At 48.9% G+C, this 16,607-nt stretch overlaps 1 protein-coding gene across 1 annotated transcript in view; it reads right to left on the minus strand.

Moving 5' to 3' along the window:
• The window catches only part of LOC306919888 (kinesin-like protein KIF26B), a gene marked incomplete at both ends in the record, with an annotated part of 74,313 nt that extends 58,868 nt beyond the window's left edge, over window positions 1-15,445 (minus strand). The window contains 6 exons of the mRNA XM_079496436.1: window positions 1,195-1,271; window positions 2,710-2,847; window positions 4,274-4,562; window positions 10,825-10,924; window positions 11,369-11,587; window positions 15,140-15,445. Of these exons, the coding sequence (XP_079352562.1) occupies window positions 1,195-1,271; window positions 2,710-2,847; window positions 4,274-4,562; window positions 10,825-10,924; window positions 11,369-11,587; window positions 15,140-15,445 (1,129 nt within the window). The remainder of the gene's footprint in view (window positions 1-1,194; window positions 1,272-2,709; window positions 2,848-4,273; window positions 4,563-10,824; window positions 10,925-11,368; window positions 11,588-15,139) is intronic.
• Between the last annotated feature and the right edge of the window lie 1,162 nt (window positions 15,446-16,607).

A 16,607-nucleotide genomic window follows, 5' to 3' on the forward strand; every position in this document is an offset into this window, starting at 1 on the left:
GCCTGTTTTCTCAACTCGCTGTTTCTCTGCAAGACATTACTCTATAAGCCATATCTCCTAAACTGGTGGGTCAAACTGAACAACCAATATGTCCATTTGAAGCTACGATTCCCTGCTTTCATATGACGTGAAAAAAACAAAAAATCAAAAAAATCCAATGGCAGTCTCTCAGTCAAATTTGGTCACATATATAAGAAGAAAAAAGAAGAAATATTTATTTTTTAAATGAGCAGCAGAGGCAAACGATTGCAACACCGCAGCAATGTACCGTGAAGAAGAGATGGAGGTTGGTGCCGTTTCCCAGGAGAGTAATTATAAAATACATTCCCCTCATTAACCACAACTACAGTACCACCCACCTGTTAGACTGAAACCCCCCACGGAATACATCACAGTAGACTTAATACACCATAACCCCCCACGGAATACATCACAGTAGACTTAATACACCATAACCCCCCACGGAATACATCACAGTAGACTTAATACACCATAACCCCCCACGGAATACATCACAGTAGACTTAATACACCAGAATTAATGAACAAAACTATACAGCCACGCACGCACGCACGCACACACACACACACACACACACTGTATGTATACACAGGCTCCATTTTCGTCACCGCTAAACCCCTTATCCCTGAACTTCTTTGCCTTTATTTACTATTTAGATAAACATTTTTGAATAGTTAAAATGGCCAGTCTACAAGCTCACACCGTGTCGATGTAGATTGGCTAGTTGAACTATTCTAAAATGTTTATCAAAATAGTAAAAAAAAGCCAAAGAAGTTTAGGGATACGGGGTAGGGCTGTGAATCTTTGGGTCTCCCACGATTCGATTCCGATTCTTGGGGTCACGATTCGATTCAATTTTTTTTTTAATTCAAAAGCATTTTTTTTCCAGATTCAAAACGATTTTCTATTCAAAATGATTCTCGATTCAATACATAGGATTTCATCACAATCTACTCCAGTCTTGAACTGAAGTGACTACAGTAACTGATTGAAGACATGATGTTTACTGTGATTAGGGTGAGCTTACATTTTTGGCAACGATTTTTGGAAATTATGAATGGATTTTGAATCGTTCATAACGGAATCGCGATTCTAATTCGAATCGATTCTTTTTGACACCCCTAAATGGAGCCCACAGTGTATTATACGCAGTATTCATAATCGGACACATACGGTCTCCTGATTGGCTGTCCTGGGCTGAGAGGGGGGGTGTTCCTGGCCACACCCCTTTCTGAGTGAACACCTTGACCCTTTGAGAAGGAGAGCAGGGAGATCTGGAGACACACACACACACACACACACACACACACACACACACACACACACACACACACACACACACACACACACACACACACACACACACACACACACACACACACACACACACACACACACACACACACACACACACACACACACACACAGCATTCAGGTTTATATCTGTTGTTATTGACCATTTGAGAAGGAGAGCAGGGAGATCTGGACAGACACACACACAGCATTCAGGTTTATATCTGTTGTTATTGACCCTTTGAGAAGGAGAGCAGGGAGATCTGGACAGACACACACACAGCATTCAGGTTTATATCTATTGTTATTGACCCTTTGAGAAGAGACGAGAAGAGACCTACAAGCTCGTAGCGCGGCACCAAGTGCCGCGCTACGAGCTTGTAGGTCTACTATTTTTGAAAAATCGTGAAAAATGTGGTGCAATTCTTTGAATATATTCTTTCAGAGCGAGCGTTTTTAACTCAAATCTTTGCTTCTGGGTGGGTGGGGGGGGGTCACTGGAACAACATATTTTCAGATGGGGGGGGGGGGGGGGGTCCGGCGGCCAATTGCATATATTTTTGGGGGTCCTTGACATGAAAATGTTTGAGAAAGACTGACAGAAACATGAGGTTTTTCAGAAAACTGTCAGGATTTAGAAGACATTTGTCTGAATGGGTTAATCTATTGTCAGCTCAGCCTCAGCCTGTCTTATATATTATTGTTGCAACATGTATTTGGTGGGTTTAGGGTAGGGTAGGATAGGGTAGGATAGGGTAGGGTAGGGTAGGGTAGGATTAATGATAGGGTTTGATTGACTGACATGTTTAATGGAGAAGAAAAAGCATACCGGTAGCCTATACGCATCATATATATATATATATATATATATATATATATATATATATATATATATATATATAAATGGCTAACAATGCATTTCGGCCTATTCGGTTTCGGCCCGAATAGGCAGAAAATATATCACCGAATAGTGTATGCAATTAATGCATTCAAAAGAGCTGAATAAATGTTTTATGGACCCATAATAGTGATTATTATTTAAGTTAAGTTTTGCCATAACAATTCCCTTTGGAGTACAATCTGCCGTTTATAAGGACTACAATCTCTCCACAGGGGGTGTGTCCCAAATGGGTACAAGGAGACTTGGCTGAAATCACAGGTGGAATCTAATCTTGCGAGACTTCCGTAATATCTACAAAAAATATATATAATTTTCGAGTGATAAAATAAGTGAGTTATGTTTTTTGTGTGTGTTTATGTATGTGTGTGCGTGCGTGCGTGCGTGTGTGCGTGCGTGTGTGTGTGTGCGTGCGTGCGTGCGTGTGTGCGTGCGTGTGTGTGTGTGTGTGCGTGTGTGTGTGTGCATGTGTGTGTGTGTGTGCGTGCGTAGCCTACCTGTACTCTGACGTTCGGGTCAGACTGGCGATGCCAAGGCGAGGTGACCCCAGGGGGCGTGTCTTACTGTCACCCAGGGTGCGTGTCTTACTGTCACCCAGGGGGCGTGTCTTACTGTCCGTGCTCAGAGACTCCTGGCTGTCCAATCACACAAAGAAGATATTTAATTTAATTCTTAAAGATGGAGTGCCACAATTTTTGTATTTTTCCAGTTTTTCATGTGTCTATGAGGTGACAGTACTTCATTAGACACCCTGGAGTCATTTTTATGTGCAATGGTGTATTCACTTTGTATTTAGGGTTTCTTCCTGGAGGCTGAACCCTTGACAGTCAAACGGGCCAACAGTAATATAGTGACATCACACTATCAGCCCCTCCCCTAACCCCTCCCCCTTTATCATACAACTACAGCTGTGGGTGCGGCTTCAGTTCAGGTGGATCACCACCCATCACCACCCACCAGGCAAACCAGGCATACTTAATGAACTGGTGGGCGTGTCCACATAAAAGCATGATTTTAACAAATACTGTACACTTTTTGGAACAAGTTCTTCCTCCTTATATTATAATAATACCTGATGATCATGTTTTAGGGTGGGAAAAAATCGTGGCACTCCATCTTTAACCCATTGTGGGCGGGAACCCATTTTGGTGTTTTAAAGCATTATGTTATGCTTTAGCTGTTGAAAAATAGCAGATCTACAAGCTCATAGCGCGGCAACGAGTGCCGCGCTACGAGCTTGTAGGTCTGCTATTTTTGAAAAATCGTGAAAATTGGGTTACAACAATGGGTTAGGGTTAGGGTTAGGGTTAAGATTTTTACAATATATTATCTATTGGTAATAGGGTCTTTTAAAAGTTTTTAAAACCAATTGTGTATTTTTAACATTGACAATATATCACTCAGAAAGGGATTCATGTGGAAGGTCATCTCATTCCGAGTGTTTTTTAAGTACATTCTTGGCATTTAAAGTTGTTTAAAAAATATTCAAGACATTTTTCATGTGTTCTTTTTGCCAAATCCTTTAATATTAGTGTAATTACTATAAATGTAAAGGTTATACTTTTGGCACAATCAGTCAAAATGTCAGAATTATATCACCTTTAGGAATAATAGGTAATTTCTGGCGGCCATTTTGGATTTTTCCCTAAAAAAAGCCTTTAATGTGTCTAAAATTGTTGGCACCCCTTCTGAGATGGTGAGATACACCCTAAAGAGACCCTTCTGAGATGGTGAGATACACCCTAAAGAGACCCTTCTGAGATGGTGAGATACACCCTAAAGAGACCCTTCTGAGATGGTGAGATACACCCTAAAGAGACCCTTCTGAGATGGTGAGATACACCCTAAAGAGACCCTTCTGAGATGGTGAGATACACCCTAAAGAGACCCTTCTGAGATGGTGAGATACACCCTAAAGAGTGTGTGTACCAAATTTGGTGCGTTTAACCACCGCGTAACGATTTGGCCATTTATTGCCGATAATATAACATAAGTTCAACGGAAAGTCGATTTAAAATGTTCTACAGAATTTCTTCTGGAGTTCTACTGGAACAAACTCACCTGTCATGGAGGCTCATCAGGGATGGGCTGCCACCCTGGATGCTCCTGGTTCCAGACTGCTCAGAGGACCCAGAGCTCTGGGCCAGACTGTGGGTTCCAGACTGCTCAGAGGACCCAGAGCTCTGGGCCAGACTGTGGGTTCCAGACTGCTCAGAGGACCCAGAGCTCTGGGCCAGACGGTGGGTTCCAGACTGCTCAGACTGCTCCCTGGTGTCCACATCACCCCCTTTCCCCTCATTGGCTGGGGGAGAGGAGGAGGAGGAGGGGGAGGGGGGACCTCCTTCCGGGGCTGAGGAGGAACCCGAAGAAGAGGTATGGTGGGAAATTGTGACTTACGGTGTTGATTTCTTCGACTAAAACTATGACAAAAAATGTTCGTTGTTGATTTGTTGATTTGTTCGACTAAAACTATGACAAAAAATGTTCGTCGACTACATTTTTCCACTGAGGAAAACTAAATGAAAACTAAATGAAAACTAAGCTGCGATGACTAAAACTAAGACTAAATATACTGACAGTTTTGTCAACAAATACAAACTAGACTAAAATGTTAGGAAGGGACTAGTGGACAAGAGATCCAGTATAAGTCATTTTACACTTGGTTGCATGCTGAAAACCAACTGGGCACCCCCTCAAGGACCACTGGTGGTCCCCGGACCACTGGTTGAGAACACATTTTAATTAATTAATGAAAAAATAAAAAACCCAATTCTTCGCGCGTGCAGACTCGGCCCCCAGCCTGGTTCCCTACTCAAAATATGGCCCTTGAGGAAAATGAATTGGGGAACCCTGTGTGTGTGTGTATTTATTTTGTTATGCTGTGTTCCCTATGTAATGTTATGTAAATGTATTCCACTGTTTGCCTGTCTGTTTTCCGTTTTGTGTTTCTTGTGAGGACTGCGGATGAAAATTAGCAACTGTGCTATATCCGGTGTATTTACGTCCATGTGACGTCCATTAATATGCATTGTCCTGTCCAAAAAAACAAATAAAGTAAAGTAAGACTGATGAAACGAAAACCCGGAAAACGACAGGATTAAGGTTGGCGAACATGCGTTAAGGTTGGGACCGCGCTGCGACGTGCTTGCGGTTATGTTTGGGTGAGGGTGTGAGGAGGCTGGTCGTTCTCAGTATGTCCAGACCCTTAAGATCAGGTTAAGGTGTTATCATGTCCAGACCCATAAGATCAGGTTAAGGTGTTATCAACGCCGATCACAGCCAGTAGGCTCCAGACTACATGCAGTAGGTCCTAATGACAGCCAGTAGGCTCCAGACTACAGTAGGTCCTAATGACAGCCAGTAGGCTCCAGACTACATGCAGTAGGTCCTAATGACAGCCAGTAGGCTCCAGACTACAGTAGGTCCTAATGACAGCCAGTAGGCTCCAGACTACATGCAGTAGGTCCTAATGACAGCCAGTAGGCTCCAGACTACATGCAGTAGGTCCTAATGGCAGCCAGTAGGCTCCAGACTACAGTAGGTCCTAATGACAGCCAGTAGGCTCCAGACTACAGTAGGTCCTAATGACAGCCAGTAGGCTCCAGACTACAGTAGGTCCTAATGGCAGCCAGTAGGCTCCAGACTACAGTAGGTCCTAATGTCAGCCAGTAGGCTCCAGACTACATGCAGTAGGTCCTAATGACAGCCAGTAGGCTCCAGACTACATGCAGTAGGTCCTAATGACAGCCAGTAGGCTCCAGACTACAGTAGGTCCTAATGACAGCCAGTAGGCTCCAGACTAAAGTAGGTCCTAATGACAGCCAGTAGGCTCCAGAGTACTACAGTAGGTCCTAATGACAGCCAGTAGACTCCAGACTACAGTAGGTCCTAATGACAGCCAGTAGGCTCCAGACTACAGTAGGTCCTAATGACAGCCAGTAGACTCCAGACTACAGTAGGTCCTAATGACAGCCAGTAGACTCCAGACTACAGTAGGTCCTAATGGCAGCCAGTAGGCTCCAGACTACAGTAGGTCCTAATGACAGCCAGTAGGCTCCAGACTACAGTAGGTCCTAATGGCAGCCAGTAGGCTCCAGACTACAGTAGGTCCTAATGGCAGCCAGTAGGCTCCAGACTACAGTAGGTCCTAATGACAGCCAGTAGGCTCCAGACTACAGTAGATCCTAATGACAGCCAGTAGGCTCCAGACTACATGCACTAGGTCTTAATGGCAGCCAGTAGACTCCAGACTACAGTAGGTCCTAATGACAGCCAGTAGACTCCAGACTACAGTAGGTCCTAATGACAGCCAGTAGACTCCAGACTACAGTAGGTCCTAATGGCAGCCAGTAGGCTCCAGACTACAGTAGGTCCTAATGACAGCCAGTAGGCTCCAGACTACAGTAGGTCCTAATGGCAGCCAGTAGGCTCCAGACTACAGTAGGTCCTAATGGCAGCCAGTAGGCTCCAGACTACAGTAGGTCCTAATGACAGCCAGTAGGCTCCAGACTACAGTAGATCCTAATGACAGCCAGTAGGCTCCAGACTACATGCACTAGGTCCTAATGGCAGCCAGTAGACTCCAGACTACAGTAGGTCCTAATGACAGCCAGTAGGCTCCAGACTACATGCAGTAAGTCCTAATGACAGCCAGTAGGCTCCAGACTACAGTAGGTCCTAATGGCAGCCAGTAGGCTCCAGACTACAGTAGGTCCTAATGGCAGCCAGTAGGCTCCAGACTACAGTAGGTCCTAATGACAGCCAGTAGGCTCCAGACTACAGTAGGTCCTAATGGCAGCCAGTAGGCTCCAGACTACAGTAGGTCCTAATGACAGCCAGTAGGCTCCAGACTACAGTAGGTCCTAATGACAGCCAGTAGGCTCCAGACTACAGTAGGTCCTAATGGCAGCCAGTAGGCTCCAGACTACAGTAGATCCTAATGACAGCCAATAGGCTCCAGACTACGGTAGGTCCTAATGACAGCCAGTAGGCTCCAGACTACAGTATATCCTAATGACAGCCAGTAGGCTCCAGACTACATGCAGTAGGTCCTAATGACAGCCAGTAGGCTCCAGACTACAGTAGGTCCTAATGACAGCCAGTAGGCTCCAGACTACAGTAGGTCCTAATGACAGCCAGTAGGCTCCAGACTACAGTAGATCCTAATGACAGCCAGTAGGCTCCAGACTACAGTAGGTCCTAATGACAGCCAGTAGGCTCCAGACTACATGCAGTAGGTCCTAATGACAGCCAGTAGATTCCAGACTACAGTAGGTCCTAATGGCAGCCAGTAGGCTCCAGACTACAGTAGGTCCTAATGACAGCCAGTAGGCTCCAGACTACAGTAGGTCCTAATGACAGCCAGTAGACTCCAGACTACAGTAGGTCCTAATGACAGCCAGTAGGCTCCAGACTACAGTAGGTCCTAATGGCAGCCAGTAGGCTCCAGACTACAGTAGGTCCTAATGACAGCCAGTAGACTCCAGACTACAGTAGGTCCTAATGACAGCCAGTAGGCTCCAGACTACAGTAGGTCCTAATGACAGCCAGTAGGCTCCAGACTACATGCAGTAGGTCCTAATGACAGCCAGTAGACTCCAGACTACAGTAGGTCCTAATGACAGCCAGTAGGCTCCAGACTACATGCAGTAGGTCCTAATGACAGCCAGTAGACTCCAGACTACAGTTGGTCCTAATGACAGCCAGTAGGCTCCAGACTACATGCAGTAGGTCCTAATGACAGCCAGTAGATTCCAGACTACAGTAGGTCCTAATGACAGCCAGTAGGCTCCAGACTACAGTAGGTCCTAATGGCAGCCAGTAGGCTCCAGACTACAGTAGGTCCTAATGACAGCCAGTAGGCTCCAGACTACAGTAGGTCCTAATGACAGCCAGTAGGCTCCAGACTACAGTAGGTCCTAATGGCAGCCAGTAGGCTCCAGACTACAGTAGGTCCTAATGACAGCCAGTAGGCTCCAGACTACAGTAGGTCCTAATGACAGCCAGTAGGCTCCAGACTACAGTAGGTCCTAATGACAGCCAGTAGGCTCCAGACTACAGTAGGTCCTAATGGCAGCCAGTAGGCTCCAGACTACAGTAGGTCCTAATGGCAGCCAGTAGGCTCCAGACTACAGTAGGTCCTAATGACAGCCAGTAGGCTCCAGACTACAGTAGGTCCTAATGACAGCCAGTAGGCTCCAGACTACAGTAGGTCCTAATGACAGCCAGTAGGCTCCAGACTACAGTAGGTCCTAATGACAGCCAGTAGGCTCCAGACTACATGCACTAGGTCCTAATGGCAGCCAGTAGACTCCAGACTACAGTAGGTCCTAATGACAGCCAGTAGGCTCCAGACTACAGTAGGTCCTAATGACAGCCAGTAGGCTCCAGACTACAGTAGGTCCTAATGACAGCCAGTAGGCTCCAGACTACATGCACTAGGTCCTAATGGCAGCCAGTAGACTCCAGACTACAGTAGGTCCTAATGACAGCCAGTAGGCTCCAGACTACATGCAGTAGGTCCTAATGACAGCCAGTAGGCTCCAGACTACAGTAGGTCCTAATGGCAGCCAGTAGGCTCCAGACTACAGTAGGTCCTAATGACAGCCAGTAGGCTCCAGACTACAGTAGGTCCTAATGACAGCCAGTAGGCTCCAGACTACAGTAGGTCCTAATGACAGCCAGTAGGCTCCAGACTACAGTAGGTCCTAATGGCAGCCAGTAGGCTCCAGACTACAGTAGGTCCTAATGGCAGCCAGTAGGCTCCAGACTACAGTAGGTCCTAATGACAGCCAGTAGGCTCCAGACTACAGTAGATCCTAATGACAGCCAGTAGGCTCCAGACTACATGCACTAGGTCCTAATGGCAGCCAGTAGACTCCAGACTACAGTAGGTCCTAATGACAGCCAGTAGGCTCCAGACTACATGCAGTAGGTCCTAATGACAGCCAGTAGGCTCCAGACTACAGTAGGTCCTAATGGCAGCCAGTAGGCTCCAGACTACAGTAGGTCCTAATGGCAGCCAGTAGGCTCAAGACTACAGTAGGTCCTAATGACAGCCAGTAGGCTCCAGACTACAGTAGGTCCTAATGGCAGCCAGTAGGCTCCAGACTACAGTAGGTCCTAATGACAGCCAGTAGGCTCCAGACTACAGTAGGTCCTAATGACAGCCAGTAGGCTCCAGACTACAGTAGGTCCTAATGGCAGCCAGTAGGCTCCAGACTACAGTAGATCCTAATGACAGCCAATAGGCTCCAGACTACGGTAGGTCCTAATGACAGCCAGTAGGCTCCAGACTACAGTATATCCTAATGACAGCCAGTAGGCTCCAGACTACATGCAGTAGGTCCTAATGACAGCCAGTAGGCTCCAGACTACAGTAGGTCCTAATGACAGCCAGTAGGCTCCAGACTACAGTAGGTCCTAATGACAGCCAGTAGGCTCCAGACTACAGTAGATCCTAATGACAGCCAGTAGGCTCCAGACTACAGTAGGTCCTAATGACAGCCAGTAGGCTCCAGACTACATGCAGTAGGTCCTAATGACAGCCAGTAGATTCCAGACTACAGTAGGTCCTAATGGCAGCCAGTAGGCTCCAGACTACAGTAGGTCCTAATGACAGCCAGTAGGCTCCAGACTACAGTAGGTCCTAATGACAGCCAGTAGACTCCAGACTACAGTAGGTCCTAATGACAGCCAGTAGGCTCCAGACTACAGTAGGTCCTAATGGCAGCCAGTAGGCTCCAGACTACAGTAGGTCCTAATGACAGCCAGTAGACTCCAGACTACAGTAGGTCCTAATGACAGCCAGTAGGCTCCAGACTACAGTAGGTCCTAATGACAGCCAGTAGGCTCCAGACTACATGCAGTAGGTCCTAATGACAGCCAGTAGACTCCAGACTACAGTAGGTCCTAATGACAGCCAGTAGGCTCCAGACTACATGCAGTAGGTCCTAATGACAGCCAGTAGACTCCAGACTACAGTTGGTCCTAATGACAGCCAGTAGGCTCCAGACTACATGCAGTAGGTCCTAATGACAGCCAGTAGATTCCAGACTACAGTAGGTCCTAATGACAGCCAGTAGGCTCCAGACTACAGTAGGTCCTAATGGCAGCCAGTAGGCTCCAGACTACAGTAGGTCCTAATGACAGCCAGTAGGCTCCAGACTACAGTAGGTCCTAATGACAGCCAGTAGGCTCCAGACTACAGTAGGTCCTAATGGCAGCCAGTAGGCTCCAGACTACAGTAGGTCCTAATGACAGCCAGTAGGCTCCAGACTACAGTAGGTCCTAATGACAGCCAGTAGGCTCCAGACTACAGTAGGTCCTAATGACAGCCAGTAGGCTCCAGACTACAGTAGGTCCTAATGGCAGCCAGTAGGCTCCAGACTACAGTAGGTCCTAATGACAGCCAGTAGGCTCCAGACTACAGTAGGTCCTAATGACAGCCAGTAGGCTCCAGACTACAGTAGGTCCTAATGACAGCCAGTAGGCTCCAGACTACATGCAGTAGGTCCGATCGGCTCGATAAGATTGGAGTATTAAGTAACCTACTGGGAATTATCGGTTGATTTGGGGTGGAAACGGCTCTATATTCGGTATAGTGTTTTTACCTTCATGTCCAGAGTGTGCTCCGGGAGCAGGAAGAGGAGGTGACACTGAGGCTGGCTCCTGTTTACTGCCAGGAACCTCCTCGAACGGGAACTTAGCCACCTAGAAACAGGACACAGACACATTGATGAGGAAAGAAAGAAGGAATTAAGGAAAGAAAGGAATTACAGACGGATGGATGTAAGGTTTAAGTTACACAAAGAATGATACTCTGTAATCTGTAACAACAGAATATACCGTAATAGAACATCGGCCCTAGCGCTCCCGGGTAACTAGCAGCCTGATAGGGTTGCGGGTTCGACTCCCGATCCCAACGACATTTGCTGCAAGTCACTCCCCCATCTCTCTCCCCATTTCCTGTCACAATACTATCAATAAAGGCATAACCCCCCCCCCCCGCCCCAAACCCCAACAATGAATATAATAGAAAATCAAACAAGATATAATGTAATAGTAGTAGATTAAATTAGATTGTATACTGTACGTATTCATGTGTATTTAGTATAACAGTAGCTATATATTAAATAATGATCTCTCTCTCGTCACCTCCTCACTGCCGTCGATACAGTCCAGTCTCTCCTGCAGCTCAGCGAAGGTGTTGCACTTCAGACACTCGCCTCCCTCTTCTGGGACGGGAGCCAGAGGCTGCCCCAGTAGGGCCTGGCAGGACTGGGACAGAGACTGGCACAGAGGTCCACAGGGCTGGGTGGACTGGGGCAGAGACTGGCACAGAGGTCCACAGGGCTGGGTGGACTGGGGCAGAGGCTGGCACAGAGGCTGGGACAGAGACTGGCACAGAGGTCCACAGGGCTGGGTGGACTGGGGCAGAGGCTGGAACAGAGGCTGGGACAGAGACTGGGACAGAGGCTGGGACAGAGGCTGGCACAGAGGCTGGGACAGAGACTGGGACAGAGGCTGGGACAGAGACTGGCACAGAGGCTGGCACAGAGGCTGGGACAGAGGCTGGCACAGAGGCTGGGACAGAGGCTGGCACAGAGGTCCACCGGGCTGGGTCTGGTCCTCGTCTTGAGGCTGGGCCTGTTTCCATGAACACAAATTAAACAGTGTTTAGTGCAGTTGGTTCCCAAACGTTTTCATGTCAAAATGACAGTAATTCTCAGCTAAATGAGCCCCATTTGGAAATGGGGGTCCGCATGCCAATTAAGGACCCCCCCCCCCCCCCCCCCCCCCCATAATATAAGAGAAGATCTCTACGGCTCTGGGGCCCCCGGTTTGACCTGGATTAGGTTACGGACCCCTATTTAATGGCATTTCTACCTCTGGGACCCCCAATACATATTGTATTTGTGAATTCAAACTTAATTTAACTCTGAGAGTGTCCAAAAGGAACCAATTACACTCTCAGAGTTACAGACCCATAAGGGTCCATTTGGTTCCTATAACTATCATGTACCTGGGGACCACCTGGGACTCCCTCAAGGACCCCTGGGGGTCCCCGGACCCCACTTTGGGAACCACTGGTTTAGTGCATGGTTCCTTGTGCAAACTGTACAGGTCCAGCTATTGTTTATTATTGATAGTGGCGCAGTGGCTCATGGGGTAGAGTGACCACTAGGGGGCGGCAGTGGCTCATGGGGTAGAGTGACCACTAGGGGGCGGCAGTGGCTCATGGGGATGGGGTAGAGTTGCCAGTTTGATCCCGGGCTCCCCCTGAGTTTGTGTCGAAGTGTCCTTGAGCAAGACTCTGAACCCTTAACCCAATTCCCCGCCAGCATTAATTAATCCCTCGATAGCGTATTGCCAATTAAGGTTTTATCGCACGTAACACTTACTTTGAAGAGCCAAAATATCCGTAATCGCATGTTACAGTGACAAAATGCTGTGTGTGGTGTCTTCACCGGTTGTTGTTCTCTCGGTCGGTGGTGGAAAAAACCCGGCCGCGAGTATCACAGCGCCTGCTACAGGCCGTTGAAAAACCTTGTCTTCCCCAGAAACGGCCCCCTCAATGTCGTTTCTGAGATAGAGGGCTTTGAATGCAGCCCATACCATGCAAGTGGATGCGCGCGCATCTTCAAAATGGCCGTGGCCAAAGTGGGACACTAGGTGTCCCACTTTGAGTGTTATGCTAACGAACGGTAGCTAACGATTCGATCAGATAAAAACAAGGATTAAAGAATATAAACGCTGAAAACGGAGGTTCCGGGTTTGGCAGGCTAGGGTACTAGATAGATACATAGATAGAGTTTTTATTAAAGTGTCCTACTTTCAGCTTCCTTGGTCTCAATTATGCATGTTTCTTTCCTTCCAGGGAGCAACATGGAGTCCACTGTACGCCGTACGGTCTTCGCTTCCTAACCTTATTTAATTGACCTTGAAGAAAACCAGGAAGTAGGCTTCAGTTTTGTCATGTGACACACATCATGTGACCTCTTTCAGGAAGGGCACTAGATCATGTGACCTCTTTCAGGAAGGGCACTAGATTCCATTGCAAACATTTCCTGACACATGGCAGACTGGAGCTCCTGTGTTGGTATGTATTGACACATGGCAGACATGGAGCTCCTGGGTTGGTATGTATTGACACATGGCAGACATGGAGCTCCTGGGTTGGTATGTATTGACACATGGCAGACATGGAGCTCCTGGGTTGGTATGTATTGACACATGGCAGACATGGAGCTCCTGGGTTGGTATGTATTGACACATGGCAGACATGGAGCTCCTGGGTTGGTATGTATTGACACATGGCAGACTGGAGCTCCTGGGTTGGTATGTATTGACACATGGCAGACATGGAGCTCCTGGGTTGGTATGTATTGACACATGGCAGACATGGAGCTCCTGGGTTGGTATGTAGTGTCTTCTTTTCACCAGGGCCCGTTTCACACAACTTAAACCGGGATTTAACAGATATCCTGGTTTAATATCCTGGATCAGTGATTATAGCGGTTTCATGAAAACTGGTTAATCTTGCCAGATTAATTTTGCCAGCGGCTGATTGGGGCGCAGGGCCCCGCGGCTGATTGGGGCGCAGGGCCCCGCGGCTGATTGGGGCGCAGGGCCCCGCGGCTGATTGGGGCGCAGGGCCCCGCGGCTGATTGGGGCGCAGGGCCCCGCGGCTGATTGGGGCGCAGGGCCCCGCGGCTGATTGGGGCGCAGGGCCCCGCGGCTGATTGGGGCGCAGGGCCCCGCGGCTGATTGGGGCGCAGGGCCCCGCGGCTGATTGGGGCGTGGTTGGATCGAGGATTTTTGCAATGAATTTATCAAAGGAAACTCTCAGCGAGGCTTTGAACTCTTCTTTTTTTCTCTATGACTCAACTTTGTGTCTTTCAACTTTCCCACCACCACACCGCCCTCCTACGCACACCATTCACTAGACCACCACGTAGTCACACCATCCACTGGACCACCACATGGTCACACCACCCTCCTACGCACACCATCCACTAGACCACCACGTAGTCACACCACCCTCCTACGCACACCATCCACTGGACCACCACGTAGTCACACCACCCTCCTACGCACACCATCCACTAGACCACCACGTAGTCACACCACCCTCCTACGCACACCATCCACTGGACCACCACATAGTCACACCACCCTCCTACGCACACCATCCACTGGACCACCACGTAGTCACACCATCCACTAGACCACCACGTAGTCACACCACCCTCCTACGCACACCATCCACTGGACCACCACATAGTCACATCACCCTCCTACGCACACCATCCACTAGACCACCACGTAGTCACACCGCCCTCCTACGCACACCATCCACTAGACCACCACGTAGTCACACCGCCCTCCTACGCACACCATCCACTGGACCACCACGTAGTCACACCACCCTCCTACGCACACCATCCACTGGACCACCACGTAGTCACACCACCCTCCTACGCACACCATCCACTAGACCACCACGTAGTCACACCACCCTCCTACGCACACCATCCACTAGACCACCACGTAGTCACACCACCCTCCTACGCACACCATCCAGTCACACCACCCTCCTACGCACACCATCCACTAGACCACCACGTAGTCACACCACCCTCCTACGCACACCATCCAATAGATGTCGCAGACACGCAATGTCAGTGAGACTAATGTGAAATATGATCATGTAAGCAAAACTAGATTTTAGGACGCAGACACGTATTGTCAGCGAGTAGGCCTACTACTACCTGACTGTGTTGTGTTGTGTTGTGTTGTGTTGTGTTGTGTTGTGTTGTGTTGTGTTGTGTTGTGTCTCCCTCACCTGACTGTGACTGTGTTGTGTTGTGTTGTGTTGTGTTGTGTTGTGTTGTGTTGTGTTGTGTTGTGTAACGTCTCCCTCACCTGACTGTGACTGTGCGTCTGTTGTTGTAGGAGCAGAGATGGGATGATCGGCACAAACTCCGGGGGTCCCTCGTTGTCCGTCAGCTCGCGGTCCGACATGGCCGTCCCGTTTGGGCCCACGTAGATCACCGTGTCACATGACTGCTCGCTGCTGGAGTATTCGTCTGGGTCGCGGCGGAGCAGCGGGACGTCGGAGTCCGCGCCGCCGCCGCCGCGGTGATGGAAAGGTCGAAGGTGAGTCGGGCGACGCATGCGTCCTTCCTCACAGGAACTCTCCCCGCCGGAGGAGCTGGAGGTGTACTGCTGCTGAGGAGAGAGAAAGGTCTTAGTGTTAGTCTGAGGAGAGAGAAAGGTCTTAGTGTTAGTCTGAGGAGAGAGAAAGGTCTTAGTGTTAGTCTGAGGAGAGAGAAAGGTCTTAGTGTTAGTCTGAGGAGAGAGAAAGGTCTAACCCTACGTTTTAACAGTGGGCGACAGCCAGACGAATCTTCCGGAAGTGCATTATTTCTCAACGGGACCCTACTGTCTATGGGACCCTACTGTCTATGGGACCCTACTGTCAATGGGACCCTACTGTCTATGGGACCCTACTGTCAACGGGACCTACTGTCTACGGGACCCTACTGTCTATGGGACCCTACTGTCTATGGGACCCTACTGTCTATGGGACCCTACTGTCAACGGGACCTACTGTCTACGGGACCCTACTGTCTATGGGACCCTACTGTCTATGGGACCCTACTGTCTATGGGACCCTACTGTCAATGGGACCCTACTGTCAACGGGACCCTACTGTCTATGGGACCCTACTGTCAATGGGACCCTACTGTCTATGGGACCCTACTGTCAACGGGACCCTACTGTCTACGGGACCCTACTGTCTATGGGACCCTACTGTCTATGGGACCCTACTGTCTATGGGACCCTACTGTCAACGGGACCCTACTGTCTATGGGACCCTACTGTCAATGGGACCCTACTGTCTATGGGACCCTACTGTCTACGGGACCCTACTGTCTATGGGACCCTACTGTCTATGGGACCCTACTGTCTATGGGACCCTACTGTCTACGGGACCCTACTGTCTACGGGACCCTACTGTCTACGGGACCCTACTGTCTACGGGACCCTACTGTCTACGGGACCCTACTGTAAATGGGACCCTACTGTCTATGGGACCCTACTGTCTATGGGACCCTACTGTCTATGGGACCCTACTGTCTATGGGACCCTACTGTCTACGGGACCCTACTGTCTATGGGACCCTACTGTCTATGGGACCCTACTGTCTATGGGACCCTACTGTCAACGGGACCCTACTGTCTATGGGACCCTACTGTCAATGGGACCCTACTGTCTATGGGACCCTACTGTCTACGGGACCCTACTGTCTACGGGACCCTACTGTCTACGGGACCCTACTGTCTACGGGACCCTACTGTCTATGGGACCCTACTGTCTATGGGACCCT

The sequence above is a fragment of the Electrona antarctica genome (genome assembly GCF_951216825.1).
Source record: "Electrona antarctica genome assembly, chromosome: 3".
NCBI classification, from domain to species: Eukaryota; Metazoa; Chordata; class Actinopteri; order Myctophiformes; family Myctophidae; genus Electrona; species Electrona antarctica.